The sequence below is a fragment of the Malus sylvestris genome, chromosome 9 (assembly GCF_916048215.2).
Source record: "Malus sylvestris chromosome 9, drMalSylv7.2, whole genome shotgun sequence".
NCBI classification, from domain to species: domain Eukaryota; kingdom Viridiplantae; phylum Streptophyta; class Magnoliopsida; order Rosales; family Rosaceae; genus Malus; species Malus sylvestris.
The window spans coordinates 13028833-13049356 of record NC_062268.1 but is presented as its reverse complement, the minus strand read 5'-3'; the positions used below and the strand labels follow the sequence as shown (position 1 = coordinate 13049356).

General features: G+C 39.1%; 2 protein-coding genes and 1 long non-coding RNA gene across 8 annotated transcripts; 2 read left to right on the top strand and 1 right to left on the bottom strand.

Annotated features, from left to right (window-relative positions):
• The first annotated feature begins 1844 nt into the window (after positions 1–1844).
• LOC126582783 (uncharacterized membrane protein At1g16860-like) lies at positions 1845–6358 on the top strand. Of its 3 annotated transcripts, none has more exons than XM_050246978.1 (6): positions 1845–2103; positions 2211–2253; positions 2994–3954; positions 4520–4675; positions 5515–5726; positions 5841–6358. In XM_050246978.1, the coding sequence occupies exons 3-6, from the start codon at positions 3067–3069 to the stop codon at positions 6031–6033; spliced, it is 1449 nt and encodes a 482-aa protein (XP_050102935.1). In that variant the 5' UTR covers positions 1845–2103; positions 2211–2253; positions 2994–3066; the 3' UTR covers positions 6034–6358. The 3 variants fall into 3 exon arrangements, with proteins under 3 accessions (XP_050102935.1, XP_050102934.1, XP_050102933.1); XM_050246977.1 differs by having other exon boundaries at positions 2179–2253; XM_050246976.1 differs by lacking the exon at positions 2211–2253.
• A 2624-nt stretch (positions 6359–8982) lies between these two features.
• On the top strand, positions 8983–20256 carry LOC126582781 (uncharacterized membrane protein At1g16860-like). 4 transcript variants are annotated; one of them, XM_050246975.1, is made up of 6 exons: positions 8983–9254; positions 9453–9663; positions 16754–17728; positions 17972–18127; positions 18572–18783; positions 19721–20256. In XM_050246975.1, exons 3-6 carry the CDS (start codon positions 16832–16834, stop codon positions 19911–19913), a joined length of 1458 nt encoding a protein of 485 aa, XP_050102932.1. In that variant the 5' UTR covers positions 8983–9254; positions 9453–9663; positions 16754–16831; the 3' UTR covers positions 19914–20256. The 4 variants fall into 4 exon arrangements, with proteins under 4 accessions (XP_050102932.1, XP_050102931.1, XP_050102930.1 ...); XM_050246974.1 differs by having other exon boundaries at positions 16737–17728; XM_050246973.1 differs by lacking the exon at positions 9453–9663.
• LOC126582793 (uncharacterized) lies at positions 13226–13919 on the bottom strand. Its single transcript, XR_007609591.1, has 2 exons — positions 13796–13919; positions 13226–13578 (listed from the first exon to the last, which is right to left on the bottom strand). It is a non-coding gene; the product is annotated as an uncharacterized LOC126582793 (long non-coding RNA).
• Positions 20257–20524: the final 268 nt, after the last annotated feature.

The following is a 20524-nucleotide window of genomic DNA, read 5'->3' as shown; positions in this document are numbered from 1 at the left end:
AGTAGTAGGATTTGAGCTTACGTTGTTTACTCTATAATGATTAAATAAAGTTTTAATAAATAAAGACAATTGTATTTCTCAAGGATGGTAGGTACTTATCTTATGTTAAAAAAATACCAGCGGGTCTGGGATCCTTCAAAACTCATCTATTATACATCTTATCCATCTATCTTTTATATATAAAGCCAGAGGCCGGTTTTGGTGTCACCGGCTTCGACAAAAATAATTGAACACAAATGCCCCTCGGCCAAAAAAAATTCAAAGCAGTGAAAGAGAATGCATAAAAGTATCCAAGGGTAATTTTGTCATAAAATTATTTTTAAAGAACGAAGTTGTTGGAGGGTTTCAGTTACCATCCTCTTTTTTGCTTCTTTCTTTCTGTCTCTTTCTGCCTCAAATCCGATTTCATCTTTTCAAAACCTGGGTGTTCTGTTTCTTTGTGCTGTTTTCTGCAAACGAGTAGCGTCTTTGGTGTCACCATGCTTCAACAAAAATATTTGGACAAAAATGCCCCTAAAACAAAAAACTTCAAAGGCATCCCAAAATAATGCATCAAATAAGGCAGAGACATTTTTGTCATTTTAACAGTATTTTTTTAATAATTTACTTTTTAATGTGTTTTTTTTAATTAGTACATCGTAATAGGCTAGCAATAATGTAATTTAATTTCTCTATTTTTAAACACGTTCAAAACATCTTAAGAGGCGTGTAATGCAGGTTATAAAAAAAGTTTTTCACACGCGAATAACAATGTGATTAAATAAGTTGTCAAATGATTGTTTGTTTGTTTTTTTTTAACAAACGATATTATCTACACTAACGGGGAGAGGGATGGGCTTAGCTTCACAATGTGCTAGCAATAATGTGATTCAATCAGTTATTTATTATATATGATTTATCTATTTTTAAACACGTTCAAAACATCTTAAGATGTGTGTAATGCTTATTATAAAAAAGGTCTTTCGCACACGGATAATAATGTGATTAAATTAATTGTCAAATGATTGTTGCTTAGCCTCACAATAGGTTAGCAATAATATGATTCAATCAATTGTTTATGAAATATTATTTTCTCTATTCTTAATGTAAATTCAATAAAGATAAATTTTATTATGTAAATTCAGCTGCTTTAATTGGTTTTTGAACGGTTTCTCAAATATTTGACTTTCCTTTTGTCAATTTACGCATATAAATACATTTAAAACGTGTAAGTCGCGAGTAGCACGCCGTGATTTAAAAAATGTCTTCTAAAGGCTAGTGATATTAAAGGGAAAAGGATCCTCACTTGATCATTTTCCTAGGGATTATAGGGATTCTGTGATTGTGATCGTTTATCGTACATTATGTAATCAATTTTCATTAAGTACTATTTATATTTAATTTTAAATTTTGTAATGATTTTTAACCGCACAATGTACGATGAACATTCATGATCACGAGATTCCTAGGATTCTTAAGAAAATGATCCGGCGAGTATTCTTTTCCATATTAAAGAATACTAATTAAATATAAATTAGGAGGAAAAAAACTGTAGAAATAAGTAAAAGGAAAACTAATGAAAATGACTTGAAAACTTTGAGTTTTAACGATAAAGACAAAATAAAGGGTAAAGTGAATAGTATCATGATTAACTTTTTAGTGTAAAAATGTAGATTTTCGTTAAAATGAATAATACTTGAAGTTTTTCGTTAAAGTTCCCATAAATAAACCCCAAATAAAATGGAGAAAAAGGGACAAATACAAAAGAAAGAGTGATATAGGGAGAGGGTGGGAGGTGGAAGGTGACTTTTGAGGTAATTTTGAAACAATATGTTTGTTTATCCATATAGTCATTTACTCAGTTTGGTGGTTTTTGCCGGATGAGACAACCTACCAGTAGTTGCGGCTCTATGAAGAGTGAGAAAGAGAGAGACTTTTTTTAGAGAGAGAGAGAGAGAGCGAGAGAGAGAAACAAAGCATTTCAGAGAGAGAAAAGGACTGTGACTGCTCCAGAGATGGGATCTCACTCTCACCAGCAGAATCATTACTAATATTATTACCATTTCAACCACTGTGTTTGATCCATTTCAGCAACCAAATCTTCTGCTTCTTCTTCCTCTTCAGGTATTGCTCTTACTCTTTACCCCCATTTTTCTTCCCATTTTGCCCCTCCCCCATTGCCACCAATCTGCTCTGAAGAACCCATATCCAAATTTTGCTAATTTGTGTAGATCTTCCACATTTCCATGGTTGTAGCTCAAAATGGTGATCTGGGTATGCTTTGTTTCTCTGATTTGGGCTGTGAAAGTTGTTCCTTTTATTTATTTATTTTTTATATGGGAATGTCATGGTTTTTGCTGGAGCATGCTTAAACTGGAGGATTTTGTGTTGTTTTTCTTGCTTTATTGAATATCTGGCATCAATTTAGTTCCTTTTTTCTGTACTCTGATTGGTTGATGGGAAAATGTGGAAAGGAAATAACTTTTGAATGCTGGGTTTTGTCAGTTCTTGTTAAAAGAGATGACAGAAAGCTTATGGGAGCAAAGCCATTTAAGATGTTTTTGGGAGTTTTTGTTTTGCTGCCTATCAATTATTTCTGTGATCCAGAAAGAGCCAGAAGTCGGCTATTCCTTCTTGTTGCTTCAGATCTTTCATTCATGAAATTTGTTCGAAAGATGACAGATTTCTGACTGGAATCTTAGTAATTAGTAAATGATTTGTTTTACTTGCAATTCTATTGTAGTTTAAGCATTTTGCCCAAAAATTAAGAAACTTTGTGCCACCCAGAACAAAATGTTGCTCTCAAGACTTGATCTTGGATGTTCATTTTTGCAATTCAGTAATGCCGTTTAGACGTTATATCAAGATTGCTTGCTTTTCTTGCTATATTGTGGTGTGGTTGATTGGATCATAACCATTATACCTTTAACTTTTATTTCTTGATTGTCTCAAGTTTTCATGCTGGTTAAGGATTATATGAACAAGACCTGATTGCCTCTCTTTCTCTCTCACAGTAGGACTTTGAGTATCTCTTGGTCATCCATTCTCGTGCCTTGATTCTGTGCCCCTGCCCCTGAAAGAAGCTTGATGGGTTCCAGATTCCCATCTCATCAGCTCAGCAATGGTCTCTATGTATCAGGCAGGCCTGAGCAGCCAAAAGAAAGGGCCCCTACAATGGGTTCAATGGCCATGCCCTATACTGGAGGTGACATCAAGAAGTCAGGAGAACTGGGGAAAATGTTTGATATCCCTATGGATGGGTCCAAGTCTAGGAAATCCGGACAATTGACCAGTGCTCCTTCAAGGACTGGATCATTTGGAGGTGCGGCTTCACATTCAGGTCCTATCATGCCTAATGCTGCAGCTCGAGCAAGCTATACCACATCAGGTCCTGTATCATCTGGAGGCATGCCAGGTTCTGCTTCAGTAAAGAAGACTAATTCTGGGCCGCTCAACAAGCATGGTGAACCATTGAAGAAGTCTTCTGGCCCTCAATCTGGTGGAGTGACACGTCAAAACTCTGGCCATATTCCACCTGTTCTTCCCACAACAGGTCTTATCACATCTGGTCCCATTTCTTCAGGTCCTCTAAATTCCTCAGGAGCACCTAGAAAGGTATCTGGACCTTTAGAGTCTATGGGATCAATGAAATTACAAAGTTCTTCAGTTGCTCACAATCCAGCAGTGACTACTCTTGGCCAAGATGAGTTTTCTTTCAGAAAGAACTTCCCAAAGACAATATTGTGGTCTGTGGTACTGATATTTGTGATGGGGTTCATAGCTGGTGGTTTTATTCTTGGAGCTGTCCACAATGCCATACTCCTTGCTGTTGTGGGAATTCTTTTCGCTGCAGTTGCTGCCTTGTTCACATGGAATACTTGTTGGGGAAGAAATGCTATTGTAAATTATATTTCTCGGTATCCTGATGCTGAGCTCAGAACTGCTAAAAATGGGCAATACGTGAAAGTCTCTGGGGTATGTAGCATAGCCAATTCTGATAAAATATCTTATATTTCTATCTCCTCTTGTTGGCTTATATTCCAATTGATATTATAATTCTAGCTGGTACTTTTCTTCCCTGCCTTAGATCTCAAATACCATCACTAAGTTGTTTCTCACTATGTGCGTATGTCTGTTCCACTTTTACTTTGATTCATGTTATAAAGTTGCACTTTGCACAATAATCACCCATCATTGTTTCTCCACTGATTTGAATTGGAGAGATGACATCTTTTACTGAGAACTGCAATGCTGTGAAAGGAAGAACAGATGAGTTAATCTGTTTACATAAAAGTGGGAAGTGAGTCTTGATAAAGTACAGAAACAGGTTGGACTTTTTTAATATTTTAAAGTGTGTATAAGCCCTGCAATCTTGAAAATTTCCTACTTCGATGTTCAAATGCATATATGGATGATGCAACTGTGAACATATCCTGGATGGTACTTGTTGCTAAGTGGTTTATTATCTGTCATCGTGTATCTTTTTCTGCATAACTAGCATGCCGAAATTTTGATGTTATGTTTTTCGTAATTCTTGAAGGTGGTTACCTGTGGTAATGTGCCCCTTGAGTCATCCTTCAGGAGAGTTCCTAGATGTGTTTACACATCTACGAGTTTGTATGAGTACCGAGGATGGGGTTCCAAACCAGCAAACCCTACACATCGTCGATTTACATGGGGACTTAGATCATCAGAGGTCAGTAACTGAATCCTGTGGAATATTATGTAGCATGGATAATTCTATTGGAGAACCATACCAACTTTTGAATATGGATATGTAATTTATGAATACTCCGCAACATGTATCTGATTATAGTTATATGCATTTAGACTTCTCATAGTTATTCACATTTTTCTTGAAGTTATGGTCAGGCACTTCTTGAGAGTTTAATGGCATGTATATGGCATTAACGACTGGACAACAAAAGACATAGCACACACAATTAGCATGTCCTTGGCATTAACGACTACAATTAGTATGTCCTTGGCACATTGTACTTTTTCTCACGAGAATAGTTATTTTGTATATATTGCTTAAAAGTTGTGTTCATAACTTCATGTTAATGCTTAAAGGCCTTGTAACTTTATTAGCCTTGTAATATGTTTCCTCGTAGGCTCATATTCTACATATCTCTTAATTCTCAATTCAGTGCCTTTTACGAATGAAATTGTACATTTTTTCTGTTTTTAAGTAGAACAATTGCAAAGAGAATGTTATATTCTTTTTTATCCTCAAATCAGGGACCTTTTTCTTTTCACAAATAAGAAAGAAGGAAAAAATTACAAAAGATTTGCGTGTCGGTGAAGTGGTTGATTGCCTTTGTGATGCATACACACTAGACATGTCACCGCTTTATGTCTACAAAGCTTCTTCTGCTAATCATTTTTCTTTCTCAAAAAAAAAAGGATTTCCATATCACATAAATGCCTCCGTTGACAACTGGAGGGCCGATTTGCATGAAGCGATGGCGTTACTTTTTTTGAGTTTAAGGATCTTAAATGCTGAAGTGTACATTTGTCTGTGTTGCTTGACAGAGCCATGTAGTGGACTTCTACATCTCTGATTTCCAGTCTGGTTTGAGAGCACTAGTTAAGACTGGCTATGGAGCAAGAGTTACTCCTTACGTTGATGAGTCCGTCGTTATTGACGTTAACCCAGAAAACAAAGGCATGTCTCCGGAGGTTCTCAGGTGGTTGGCAGAGAGGAATCTTTCAAGTGATGACCGTACAATGCGATTGAAAGAAGGGTAAAAGCTTATCACTTAATCCATTGTAGGCGCACATAATTATATGTAAGAAATGCATGAATCAGTTTACTCCGAGTCAGTCTTGCATAACTGCAAGTGATGTTTGTTTTGTAGGTACATCAAGGAAGGTAGCACGGTAAGTGTGATGGGAGTTGTCCATAAAAATGACAATGTTCTTATGATCGTCCCTCCACCCGAGCCACTGACGACTGGATGCCAATGGAGCAATTGTATTTTTCCAGCTAGCCTTGAGGGGGTTGTTTTGAGATGTGAAGACTCCTCGAAAAACGATGTCATACCTGTTTAGTTGTTTGTGTGCTCCATGAAACTTTTCGGGTATTATTGCTCTTTTGAGAAATATTTTGTTCCCGGTGTCAAAATTGATGGGGGTGGCGGCAGTGGCGGTGGTGTGGTGATAAACAGTGACGAGCTTGATGGTTTAAGACGATGTGATTTTTTTTTCTCTCCTTGTGTATAGATTTTAGGAAATTTCTTATCCTTTGTTTTTCGTAGGGTTTGAAAGTTTCTGTAATGGTGTGGCTTCTTGTAGTGGGGATTTTACAAGTTTGAGGAGACTTTGTTATAAAGGAAAGTGTTATATAATTCATCAGTTCATTTTTCGTTTTTGTTCATCCGTTTGCCTCTCTCAAATTTGCTTTCTTCTCTCACAATCTGCATGGTTTTTACTATTTTCGATTGTTCTTTCAGGTACCGTTTGGTACGTGGGACGGGAGTGAACAGAGTGGGAGGAGGCGTTTCGTCTCATGTTTGGTGTGCCTAAAACGGGTGGAACGAGCTGTTCCACGATACGAGTTTTTGGTGAATTTTCATTTCATCTCACCCTCTTGAAACGATTCGTTCTACATGAGTGGAACACAAAATTATAACCTCTCTCTCTCCTTCCTCCTTGTTTCCATCTGAGGGCATCTTTGCTCCCTCTCTGTTCCGTCCCGTCCTATTCTGTTTCGTCCCGTCTCGTCCCGTCCCGTCTGCATACCAAACGATACCTCATGGTACGTATTACTAAATGGTCCGGGAAATTAACAGTTTAGATCTTGTATATAATAGAACAATTATATCCTACATAAAATCTGTACCCGAGTGGAATGTAGCATTGTAGTCGGACAGTGCGGACCAATTTCTCTTGAGAAGGACGAGGCAACTGCTCGGTTCATCATTCATCATGCCCTTTTCCCCTATTTTACCTAATCCCAAATCATTGTACGAATGCTTGGGCTGGTTTCGTACTACTTCTTAAGAAAACACCTATGCTCATTTTTAAGAAGTGATTTTGTATGAATTACGTTTAAAATTTCTTCAGAAAATCTAAGTGCTTCGCAAGGAAACCTGCTTCTCTAGAAATTTCCAAACGCACCCTTGAAAAGTTTGAGAGTTTTCCATTTACAATACCATCTCCAATCCTTGGAGATAAAGCTTAAAATTTTAAGTCAGAAAATTTTAAGCTATAATCCAGAAACTGCTTTTCCCTTCGAAACCTTATAGCTTAAAATTTTAGCCTGATATATTAAATATTGATTTTAGCCTATTTTTTGGGTAACATTTTTATAATAAAATTTATGTAGATTATACTAATTTATTTTTATGAACATTTTAATCTAAAAATATTTAAATTTCGATAAGAAATTAATAATCATACAAATACATAGGTATTTATAAAGTTTTAAGTGAAATTTGATTAAAATAATTTGCTTAAATTATTTTAGACATTAGATTTAAATTTGGGCAATCATATCTTTCTTTTCACCATTAAATTTGATCTCATTTGATCACAGCTGTTAGATTATAAGTAAAAAAAAAAAAAAAGGTTGAAATATAGCAATTTAGTGGGTCAAGAATAATTTAATATAGATTTAAATCCTGGGGGAATCTAGCCCAGAGGTATATTTTCTTCCCATGGCTTATTTTAGCCCAATAATTAGAGATGATTTGGGAGGTTTTAAAGCTTATATTTTAAGTCATAAAGGTTGGAGGAGAAAAACAATTTCTGGGTTATCGCTTAAAATTTTCTAGCTTAAATTTTTAAGCTTTATCCCTAAGAGTTGGAGATGGTCTACAAGCAAGAAAATTCCCAACTATCTTTCCATGCATTAACTTTTACGTCATTAATAATTAAGTTCGACAGAGTTTAAGCGGTTTACTCACCACTTCAGGAGTGGTCTCCACAAGGAAAACACTTTCACGCTACATCCCGCATGTGTGCATTTGATCGTTTCTCCACATATTTCTTGGAGTTTATCTGACAAGTTATGTTACCCGACTTATCACTTTAACATCTTATCATTATATACGTGTGCATTTATCATTTGGCAACAGAGCAAATCGTGCTGTCTAGTAAGCGAAATTTTCCTAACAAGTTTATCTTAACTAAGTTGGCATGTACTCATTAATGAATCGTTCGTACTTATCAACTCAAATCTTTAGAAATTTACAAATATTAAATAGGTTATTATGGGAATTTTGAGAAGGGACATTAGGGATGGATTTGGATCCTCTCCTGAGCTAATGGAGAGGATTATTCTAACCATTAATCATGGACTGTTGGATTTTTATTCAACGACTATAATTATTATAACTTTAAAATGATTCCCTGTTTGTAGTCATTGGATAAAAATCCAACTGCCTATGATTAGTGGTCATAGTGGTCAGGAGAGAGGATCCAAGTCCATTAGGGATGAGGGTGAAACCCAACATATCCGTGAGGTATAACCTCTTTTATGCCCCTCATGACTCTACATATTCCCCTCCTCCAAAAATTAAATCTTTATTTTTTTAAACAAAATTAACAAATAATTTAAACAAAAATAAGACAAAGATTAAACCTTGGGACAAAATAAATAAAAAAGATCCTACTTTGTGAGTGTGACCACTGACAGTACTGTACATAACTATTGTAACAACCAAAAGGTACAAAATACACGAAAATAGAAAGGAAAAAAAATTAAGAAAAAAACAACGGTAATATTATCTACACATGCATTTTTACTCGTTACACATCATCTTAATTTTTAACCGTCGGATTCAATAAATTAAAAAAAATTAATAAAAAATAATAATAAAAGTATGTGAAAGCTAAAAATTGGGGCGTGAATAGAACTTCCAATTCCAAAGAATTATCCCTACAAAATTAGGGGCATATCAGACATTTCATATAATTTGTACAGTTTCCCCTTTAATTGGAAAATAGAGAATGACAGTGGATACACTGAGTGAGCTATATATAATACTTGGTATATAAATTTCGTGTATACCGTAGTACTAAGCAATCGCAATTTCTTTGGGTTCGGAGGTTTTTGGCCGGACGAGACAAACACCCACCAGTTGTTGCTTGCTCCTCTCCCTCTCTCTCTCTCTCTGTGGCTAGTGAGAAACAAACAGAAACCCCAAAAGAGAGTTTGGGGAGAGAGAGAAAGTCTGAGGTTTTTCTTTTCTGGGTGCTCTTTGTCCTTATCGGTGAAGCCATTATGTCTTCAATTCTCCAGATTTCAGCTCCCCTTGCTTCTCCTTCAGGTATGTGTATGCATAACTTTTTCTTAATTGCCATTTGGCCCTTGCCCATATGAATTTTTTTTTCTCTTTTGTGAGCTACTACTATTTGACTGTGAGATTTCAGAGTCAATCTCTGCTTGTTTTGTTAGATCTTTCGATTTTCTTAGTTTTTGCTCGAAATGGTGATCTGGGTATGCTTTATTTTTTTGATTTGGTCAGAAAGATTGGACATTTGGGCGGTTGGTGCTTGAAGATTGTGCCATTTTGATGAATTTTTCCATTTTTGGAATGGTTATGCTGGCTATTAACCTTCCCTGAAATCTGGGTTGGTTTGTGTTTCTTTGAGTTTTGTTTGGTTGCTGAGAAAGTGTGGGTAGAGGAATTGGAAAGGACATGCTTGAACTTTCCTTTTTGTTGCATTGGAATTTTGGTATTCCTAAAACCCCCCGTTGAACTCTGCAGCACTTGAAATCTGCACTTGTTATCTAGATCTTTTTCGTGACTTTGATTTAAGGGCAAAATATTGATGTGGGCTTGCTTTGTTAATCTGATTTGAGGTGAAATTTAGTTTTTGCATCTTACTACAAATGGAAGATTCTGAATTTCAGATACTTTCTCCTAATTATCTAAGTATTACTTCTGACCTTCTAAAACATGCTTATGTTTTTGAAATGCTTTTCTTACAGTTCCTGAAATTAATTCATTTTGTCCGTGGTATTGTTTAAGGAGTACGAGTAGCATATATCCAAGCTATAAAGGATATGTATGAAGGAGCAAAGACTGCCGTAAGAACTCATGAAGGACAAACCGAAAGCTTTCCCATAACTGTAGGATTACATCAAGGCTCATCCTTAAGTCCTTACCTTTTTGCGTTGGTAATGGATGAGTTAACAGGACATATTCAAGATGATATTCCTTGGTGTATGCTTTTCGCAGACGATATAGTGTTGATAGATGAAACTCAGGAAGGGGTAAATGCAAAGCTTAACCTTTGGAGAGAAGTGTTGGAATCTAAAGGTCTTCGCCTAAGCCGATCAAAGACAGAATATATGGAGTGCAAGTTCAGTGCAAATGGAGGCCAAAACGAGTTAGGGGTGAGGATCGGAGATCAAGAAATACCAAAGAGCGACCGTTTTCGTTACCTAGGATCTATCTTGCAAAAGAACGGAGAATTAGATGGAGATCTCAACCATAGAATACAAGCTGGATGGATGAAGTGGAAGAGTGCATCCGGCGTGTTGTGTGACCGCCGTATGCCACTGAAGCTCAAGGGAAAATTTTATAGGACGGCAATAAGGCCGGCGATGCTGTATGGCACAGAATGTTGGGCGGTGAAACATCAACACGTACACAAAATGGGTGTAGCGGAGATGAGGATGCTTCGTTGGATGTGTGGGCACACGAGAAAGGATAAGATTAGGAATGAGGATATCCGGGGTAAATTAGGAGTAGCCGAAATTGAAGGAAAGATGAGAGAAAATCGGTTACGGTGGTTTGGACATGTGCAAAGAAGGCCTACTGACGCTCCGATTAGAAGATGCGACTATGGGACAGAGGTTCAGGGCCGAAGGGGTAGAGGAAGACCTAGGAAAACTTTGGAAGAGACTCTAAGAAAAGACTTAGAGTACTTGGATCTAACGAAGGACATGACACAGGATCGAGCACAATGGCGTTCTAAGATTCATATAGCCGATCCCACTCAGTGACTTGGATTTTCCAAGTCTCCAACCAAGAAGTTTTCCTCACTCGGGAAATTAAGGGAACACTACCCCAACCTACATGCTCCACTCAGAAAGCTTCAACATACAAGCTTCAACAAAAGAAAATTCAAAGAACTTAGCGAAGAAGGCTTTGGTGTATTTAACACAATACGTTGAAATGAAGGAAAGCTTATTTATTGATATCCCCGATAAGCTACAAATATGTACATATACATGAGTCAAAATAAACACACAAGAGGGAGCCTTCACAAAGGTTGCTTAGGAGAAGTCTCAGCAGTCGGTAGAGCCCCAGAAAGAGAAGGCACCGGAGGGGGATCATTTGGAGCCTCAGTACTGGACAGAACCCTAGGAGGAGGAGGCATCAGAGGTTGATCATTTGGAGCTTCATTACGCGGTACAGTTCCAGAAGACGAAGGCAATAAATGCCTTTGGAACAAACCCACAAATCTCTGATGATCAAGTAAAACCTGACCATCAGTTTCCTTCATCTGGTCAAGCTTCCTCTTCATGTTTGTAGCATAGTCATGTGCGAGCCGGTGCAACTGTTTATTCTCATGCTTGAGCCCTCTAATCTCCTGTTTGAGACTCATCACTTCAGCCGCCAATGATTCAACTTGGCGGGTTCGAGCAAATAGGCGTTGGGCCATATTAGACACAGAACCTGCACACTGAACACTGAGAGCCAGCGAATCCTTAACAGCTAACTCATCAGACCGTTTGGAAAGTAGTCTGTTATCTTTGGGAGTGAGAAGGTTCCTGGCCACCACCGCAGCGGTCATATCATTCTTCATCACGGAATCCCCAACGGTAAGAGGACCAGTTTGGGAGACGAAGGATGGGCGCCATATGTTGTCTGGAGAAGGCGGGGCTGCCTCTTCAACAAGGTTCAAGTCAAAACGACGGTCGGAGGGGCCAGACATTTTCAAAGGTGTTGAAGAGAGAAGAGGTCGGACAAATCAAGATATTAGAAGTGCAAGAATGAAGCTTCTACTGGTGGAGATTCAAGTGTGCTTTGGAACTTAATGCCAGCCTCTATAAAAATCTGCACTCGACGGAGCTTCAGAAATCAAAGAGGCGCCTGCTCAGAAATCGAAGAGGCGTTTGCTTTCTCAAAAGTTGGGCTGCTTAGAGATCACGAGGGTTGATCTCAGAAATCGAAGAGCCGTTTGCTTTCTCAAAAGTTGGGCTGCTCAAAGACCACGAAGGCCGATCTCAGAAATCGAAGAGGCGCTCGCTTTCTCAAAAGCTGGGCTCCCTAGAGACCACGAGGGCCGATCTCAGAAATCGAAGAGGCACCTACTTTTCCAGCCTTGTCAGCACCTGTCACACGCACACTCAGCTTTGCGGAAATTATGGGCATTCTGTCAAAGACTTCTGGGGAAGTAGAAAACACATGAATCTTACTGTTCAATCACCCACTTCCCACACGCAACAATAGCTCATGGGTACCACAGATAACTTTGCCAAAGTTCTCTGCCAAAGTTGAGCACGTGAAGCTTGCAGCTCCCACTACATCGCTCTGACCAAGAAGGGTAAAAGAATAGCAAAGAAACAGCACTAACAAAGTTTAGACCCATAAATTTTGAAGGTCTAGCTACCATATTATTACCCACAAGGGTAAAGGAACAGTACCACTGCTGGATAATTGGAAAGTCCATGTATGTCAACCTCTGTGCTTCGTGGCAAGGTAGACTAGCAAACATGCCCAACCTTTACTCACATTCGAGAAAACACTCCCAATAAGATTGCTTGCTCCAAAATCGAAGAGGCACCGTCCTCCGAATCTAAAGAGCCAGACTCCTAACATGACTACTTTCTTAAAAATCGAAGAGCGGGTAAAGGAACAGTACCATTGCTGGATAATTGGAAAGTCCCTGTGTGTCAACCTCTGTGCTTCGTGGCAAGGTAGACTAGCAAACATGCCCAACCTTTACTCACATTCGAGAAAACACTCCCAACAAGATTGCTTGCTCCAAAATCGAAGAGGCACCACCCTCCGAATCTCAAGAGCCACTCTCCCAACATGATTACTTTCTCAAAAATCGAAGAGACACTGCTCCCCGAATCTCGAGAGCCAGACCCCCAGCATGATTGCTTTCTCAAAAATCGGTGAGGCACCGTTCTCCGAATCAATCGAAGAGGCGCTCGCTTTCTCAAAAGCTGGGCTGCTCAGAGACCACGAGGGCCGATCTCAGAAATCGAAGAGGCACCTACTTTTCTAGCCTTGTCAGCACCTGTCACACGCACACTCAGCTTTGCAGAAATTATGGGCATTTTGTCGAAGACTTCTGGTGAAGTAGAAAGCACATGAATCTTACTGTTCAATCACCCACTTCCCACACGCAACAATAACTCATGGGTACCACAGATCACTTTGCCAAAGTTCTCTGCCAAAGTTGAGCACGTGAAGCTTGCAGCTCCCACTACATCGCTCTGACCAAGAAAGGTAAAAGAATAGCAAAGAAACAGCACTAACAAAGTTTAGACACATAAATTTTGAAGGTCTAGCTACCATATTATTACCCACAAGGGTAAAGGAACAGTACCACTGCTGGATAATTGGAAAGTCCCTGTGTGTCAACCTCTGTGCTTCGTGGCAAGGTAGACTAGCAAACATGCCCAACCTTTACTCACATTCGAGAAAACAGTCCCAACAAGATTGCTTGCTCCAAAATCGAAGAGGCACCGTCTTCCGAATCTCGAGAGCCAGACTCCCAACATGACTACTTTCTCAAAATCGAAGAGAGGGTAAAGGAACAGTACCATTGCTGGATAATTGGAAAGTCCCTGTGTGTCAACCTTTGTGCTTCGTGGCAAGGTAGACTAGCAAACATGTCCAACCTTTACTCACATTCGAGACAACACTCCCAACAAGATTGCTTGCTCCAAAATCGAAGAGGCACCGCCTTCCGAATCTCGAGAGCCAGACTCCCAACATGATTACTTCCTCAAAAATCGAAGAGACACTGCTCTCCGAATCTCGAGAGTCAGACCCCCAGCATGATTGCTTTCTCAAAAATCGAAGAGGCATCGTTCTCCGAATCTCGAGAGCCAGATACCACAGACCACTTTTTCAAAGTGCTCTGACAGAGTTAAAACATGTGAAACTGGCAGCTCCCACTACCGTGCTATGACCAAGCAGGGTAAAGGAATAGCATTACTACTTGTTGTTAGGGAGACTCCTATATATGTCGACCTCCATCCCCAACGGACAGGCAGACCTGCAAAAATGCTCAACCCTTCATCATATCTGAGAGGGCACTCCCAACAAAGCCTTTCGAAATATTCAGCTTTCTTTCCCCCCGATAATACCTCTGCAAACAAGCTATACTAGAGCAAGAATATCTCATATCATCAGGGTTAAAAGCAAGAGTATCTCATATCATGCTTTTTCCCTGTTTTTTCTTTTGGCCTTGTTTTTACCTGCAAGACAAGGAGAAAGAGAGCAATCAGTCAGTACTTGGAATCAAGCTTCCAGCCAGGAATTGACTGCCTGGAACCCCTTACCTGATTACTTACCTGGCATTGCTCTCGAGTACTCATCTTCATCATCTTATGTTTCCAGGGAAGATTCCGCATCTGCTTGAGGAACAGATAGGGCAAGTGCGAAGGATACAAGGAAGCATGTGGAGACAAGCGTAACAGCACACGTGCCGATACATCCATTACTTTGTCAAAAGCAAAAGTATCCCATATCAGCAGGGTGGAACGTACTCTAGATTTGATGGACTTGTTTTGACCCTCAAATTCTTCAGTCGGCCTTATACTCTGGAGGAAACCAGAAAACCCTCCAGCTCAGTTCAAGAATAAGCCTGTGGAAAGTTACTTCTTCAAAAGCAAAAGTATCTCATATCATCTCTTCTCATTTTTCTTCTCTTTATCCTTCATGCTGCTGCAAGATGGGGAGAAGGTGAACAATCAGTCGGAGCTCTGATTGCTTACCTTGTCTGTCACCTCTTTCAGCAGACCCCCTAGCTCGGCGACTTGGGGGACTCCTACTACATGGTTTGTATCGCGCTTGACCAAGCCTGAAACTACAAGTAAGCTTCAAGTGAAATTGATACATTACCTTGTGCATCTCCACCAGTTAAAGATACCACCCCTGGATGGAGGAAGAGTACTTCCAGAGAAGATGCCACATCTACCTATGAGACAGATAAGGCAAGTCAAGACGACACCACACTCCGATACTTAGAAGTTTCGTGATTACGAGATCATTATCCCACAATATTTCCTAATGTCATTTGTACTAAATCATTCACTCGTACTCACTAAAGGAGAGCTTGAACCTATGTACTTGTGTAAACCCTTCACAATTAATGAGAACTCTTCTATTCCGTGGGCGTAGCCAATCTGGGTGAACCACGTACATCTTGTGTTTGCTTTCCTATCTCTATCCATTTATATACTTATCCACACTAATGACCGGAGCAATCTAGCGAAGATCACAAAAAGCGACCGTTTTCGTTACCTAGGATCTATCTTGCAAGAGAACGGAGAATTAGATGGAGATCTCAACCATAGAATACGAGCTGGATGGAAAGAGTGCATCCGGCGTGTTGTGTGACCGTCGTAGGCCACTGAAGCTCAAGGGAAAATTTTATAGGACGGCAATAAGGCCAGCGATGTTGTATGGCAGAGAATGTTGGGTGGTGAAGCATCAACACGTACACAAAATGGGTGTAGCGGAGATGAGGATGCTTCGTGGGATGTGTGGGCACACGAGAAAGGATAAGATTGGGAATGAGGATATCCGAGGTAAAGTAGGAGTAGCCGAAATTGTAGGAAAGATGAGAGAAAATCGGCTCTGGTGATTTGGACATGTGCAAAGAAGGCCGACTGACGCTCCGGTTCGAAGATGTGACTACGGGACAGAGGTTCAGGGCCGAAGGGGTAGAGGAAGACTTAGGAAAACTTTGGAAGAGACTCTAAGAAAAGACTTAGAGTACTTGGATCTAACGGAGGGCATGACACAAAACCGAGCGCAATGGCGTTCTAGGATTCATATAGCCGACCCCACTTAGTGGGAAAAGGCTTTGTTGTTGTTGTTGTTGTTGTCCGTGGTATTGTTCATTTGAGTTAGGATATACTGCTTTCATTGTATAAAGTTGAATGTGCATATGATTTATGGACCATGGATTCTTATATGAATCTACGTGTATGCTAGTCTCCACTCAAACTTAACTAAAGTACAGTGAATCAATTTGTTGCTTATGGCTTTGTCTTTACTTTCTTGATTATCATAAACAAGATGTTATGCATGCGCATGAGCATTGCTACACGCAGGATTGGTTTCTAAGTGGCACAAATCATAACCACATTATAAGATTATACTCAATAAGATAGTTCTTGTATATTCTCTGAAACTCCACTTGTATATTTAGTTCTATTATTTTTAAGAGAGGAAAACGGTTGTACACTTGTGGGAGTAACTATAGGTTGTCGAGTGGGTATATATAGAGGAAAAAACATGGCATGGGTGTTGACTATTTCAGTGGTGGTGTATAAATTAGATGTGTTTTGTGATAACTTTTCCATGACATATGAATGAAGTATATAAATTTTTAAAATGTTTTAGCTTTACTGGAGATCTGAGAAGGCATCGTAATCTAATTCTTTTGTGACTCTTCTTTATTTGTTAATTGTTAGTAACTATATAACCTTTATTTTCTCCATTTACTTCCTTTCCATTCTGCAATTCATTTATGTGTTACTATATCGTGGCTGTGGGTTACTATTTGGTTTTTAGATAATCAATAAGTGATGATTTTAACTTTTGCAGTGCCTTTTTTCCCCTAGGAGGATCACATCACTGAACTGTTCGTCTGCTAGTTGAGTTTATTGTGTAATATCTCGTGGGATCTTTCAAGGAGCTAGATGGGTTCCAGATTCAATTCTCATCAACTCAGCAATGGCCTTTACGTATCAGGCCGGCCAGAGCAACCAAAGGAAAGGACTCCAACTATGAGCTCAGTTGCCGTGCCCTATACTGGTGGAGATATCAAGAAGTCGGGAGAACTAGGGAAGATGTTTGATATCCCTACGGATGGCTCTAAGTCTAGAAAATCTGGACCTATAACTGGTGCTCCTTCAAGGACTGGATCTTTTGGAGGTGCTGCTTCACATTCAGGACCAATCCCTAATTCTGCAGCTCGTGCAGGCTATACCACATCAGGTCCCGTATCATCTGGAGGCATGCCCGGTTCTGCTTCCTTAAAGAAGTCAAATTCTGGACCACTGAATAAGCATGGGGAACCTTTAAAGAAGTTGTCTGGTCCACAATCTGGTGGGGTAACACCAACTGGCCGGCCAAACTCTGGACCTCTTCCTCCTGTTCTCCCTGCAACCGGTCTCATTACATCTGGGCCCATTTCTTCTGGCCCGCTAAATTCTTCTGGTGCCCCTCGTAAGGTATCTGGTCCTTTAGAGTCAATGGGTTCAATGAAAGTACACGGTTCCTCCATTGTTCACAATCAGGCCATTACTACTCTCAGCCAAGATGACGAGTTTTCATTTAAGAAGAACTTCCCAAAGTTAATTATGTGGTCTTTGATTCTTCTGTTCGTGATGGGGTTCATAGCTGGTGGTTTTATTCTAGGTGCAGTCCACAATGCAATTCTCCTCATCGTGGTTGTGATCCTTTTCGGTCTAGTTGCTACACTATTCACATGGAATACTTATTGGGGAAGACGAGCTATTATAGGTTATATTGCTAGTTATTCAGATTCCGAGCTGAGGACTGCAAAGAATGGGCAATTTGTGAAGGTCTCAGGGGTAAGTTTGATGGATTTGAAAGTGTGGCTTATAAATGTTATTAAGATCTCTGAAGGAGGGTGAGATGGAGATACACTGGGGCATTTAATTGCTGGAAATTCTATTTCTGTATAATATTATCTTCTAGGTTCTAATACAAATGAGTTGGGTTTGTGTGCTTTTTCTTTGGATTGACCATGGTTATTGTACTGTATATGCAAATCAGTATTTTTTTACAATTCTTATCTGGTTCTGTTTCTGAAGGTGGTCACTTGTGGCAATCTGCCTCTTGAGTCGTCCTTTCAAAAAATTCCTAGATGTGTGTATACATCTACCAGTTTATATGAGTATCGAGGATGGGATTCAAAAGCTGCCAACCCTACACATCGTCGATTTACTTGGGGGCTCAGGTCCATAGAAGTGAGTAACTGAAACTTAGCTTAATATTTGATGGATAAAGCGGTCTCTCTCTTTCTGCTTTTTCTTTCCTTTTTTATTGGGTTGGGGATTTGGGGTTTTCAAATTAACTAACTGATTTCCTTTTTTTTCATTTACGTTCAAATGATTTAAGACTCTGAGGTTGGCTAATTTTGCTTGCAGGTGAAATTGTGACAGTTTTTAATGTGTTTTAGAGGTTGACAAACAGTGTACAATACTAAATTGTCAATCCACTAAGTGCTGCTATTTGAATTTTGTTGATATATATATGTTTCTGGTTTACTTCGCTTCTTGCTTTGAATGCTTAGTTTCTAGGAGCCATTCCATGGTGATGTCATGGGACCTCTGTGGCTACCAGGCTTGGAAATTCTTTTGCTTTAGATTTCTCACTTATGACTCAAATTTTCTGTTTATGTCATTTGACAGAGGCGTTTGGTAGATTTCTACATCTCTGATTTCCAATCTGGGTTAAGAGCATTGGTTAAGACTGGTTCTGGGGCAAGGGTGACTCCTTATGTTGAAGATTCGTTTGTCATTGATGTGAATCCTGAAAATGAAGAGTTGTCTCCAGAGTTTATTAGGTGGTTGGGAGAGAGGAATCTTTCAAGTGATGACCGCATGATGCGGTTGAAAGAAGGGTAATAGCTTTATCATACAATTATTCTTTGGTGTAAATTTTAGTGTTATCATGCAATTAATTTACCTTGAAGCTCTTTTTTAATTACTATAATGGTAAGGTTCAATGAGATTTCCCCACATAATCTATATGCTTGTTTGGATATGCTTTTAAAATGACTGAAAGCACTTTTGGTGAAAATATTTTTGGAACCAATTCTTAGTAAAAATGCAAGTAAATTTTGGAAAAGCACTTAAAGTGCTTCCTGGAAGAAGCACCTAATTGGTGCTTCTTGAATAAAGCACTTTAAGTGCTTTTGGAACCAAAAAACATTTTCTCTAAAAGCGCTTTTAGCCATTTTAAAAGCACATCCAAACGAGCTATATATTTATAGATGAGTTAAACTTAAATGCCTGTTTTATGGATTTTATAGTGTAATTTTGAATAGCCAGTGTTCATGTTCTCTGGAAGTAAACCGGGATGTAGGGCTTTCTACTGATTTTAGGTTTTCTCAGTGGAGGCATTAGCATAAAGTTGGGTGGCTAATGTACAGATTTGGTTGGGTTTTCTAGGTTGAAAAGTACTGCAGTTGTTTTATAGTCAGGCTTTCCTATACAGCCTAAGGTTTACCCTTAAGATAGTTGACCCAGCCTACCAACCCAGTACTAAATCTGAGTGAATAAATACTTAGACCTTGCCCCGTCTTCACACCCATAAATTTTTTAATGAATGAATCGTATGGTTTGGATTGATACGTATGCCTTACCAATTCGGCGGGTGCTTATTTAAGGACAAATAAATTGGAGTTGGTATAGGAACTTAACTGTGTGCTCTGACAACTACCGATACTGTATAAGTAATGTGAATGAGATTTGTTTACTTTTCCATACAAGTAGTTTGAATTTGGTAGATGCAAATTAAAGTGGTTGTAGCGCTAAACTGCAATGTCGTATTTGCAGGTACATTAAAGAAGGAAGCACAGTTAGTGTAATGGGAGTTGTCCAAAGAAATGAAAATGTGCTGATGATTGTTCCTCCACCTGAGCCGATCACGACAGGATGCCAGTGGGCCAAATGTATCTTTCCAGCCAGCGTCGAGGGTATTGTGTTGAGATGTGATGATGCATCAAAGAATGATGTCATCCCAGTTTAGCAGTAAAGTAAACTGCAGACTTACCCTTTTAGGTATTTGCTCTTTCTGGAGTGTATTCTTTCCCTCTATTATTATTAATTATTAATGTTATCGATGTTGGCGATGATGTTAGGAGTGAAGAAGTTGTGTCCGTAACAGATTAAGACGGGGGTGGCGGTGTTTATTCCTTTTAACATGGTGTATAGTTTTTCCAGGTTTCGTTTCCCTTTTATTTGTTTTTATTCAAGGGTTTGAAAGCTTTGTAATGGGGGTGGTTTTGATGAAGCAAGGAATTGACATGTTTAATCAGATTGACTTAATGAATGTGAAATAGAAAGAAAGAAATATTTGAGTTATTTGTATACATCATCGTTTAACAATGCTTACATTGGTTTGTCCATCTCAAGTTGCCGGAGAAAGTTCAATCCGTCCTATTGGTGGAGAAATTTTTTCAAGCACCCGATATTCAAGTGGGTACTCTACGTTGGGACAGAGAAAAATATATCATTTTCTACACTTGTATTATTACAGGTCGAGTGCTGCTTGAAAACCCAGCACTTGAAGAAATCTCCTCCATTGGTGCATTTTGTCTTTCAGATTTACAATAATTATAGCAGTTTCGGTTTAATTAT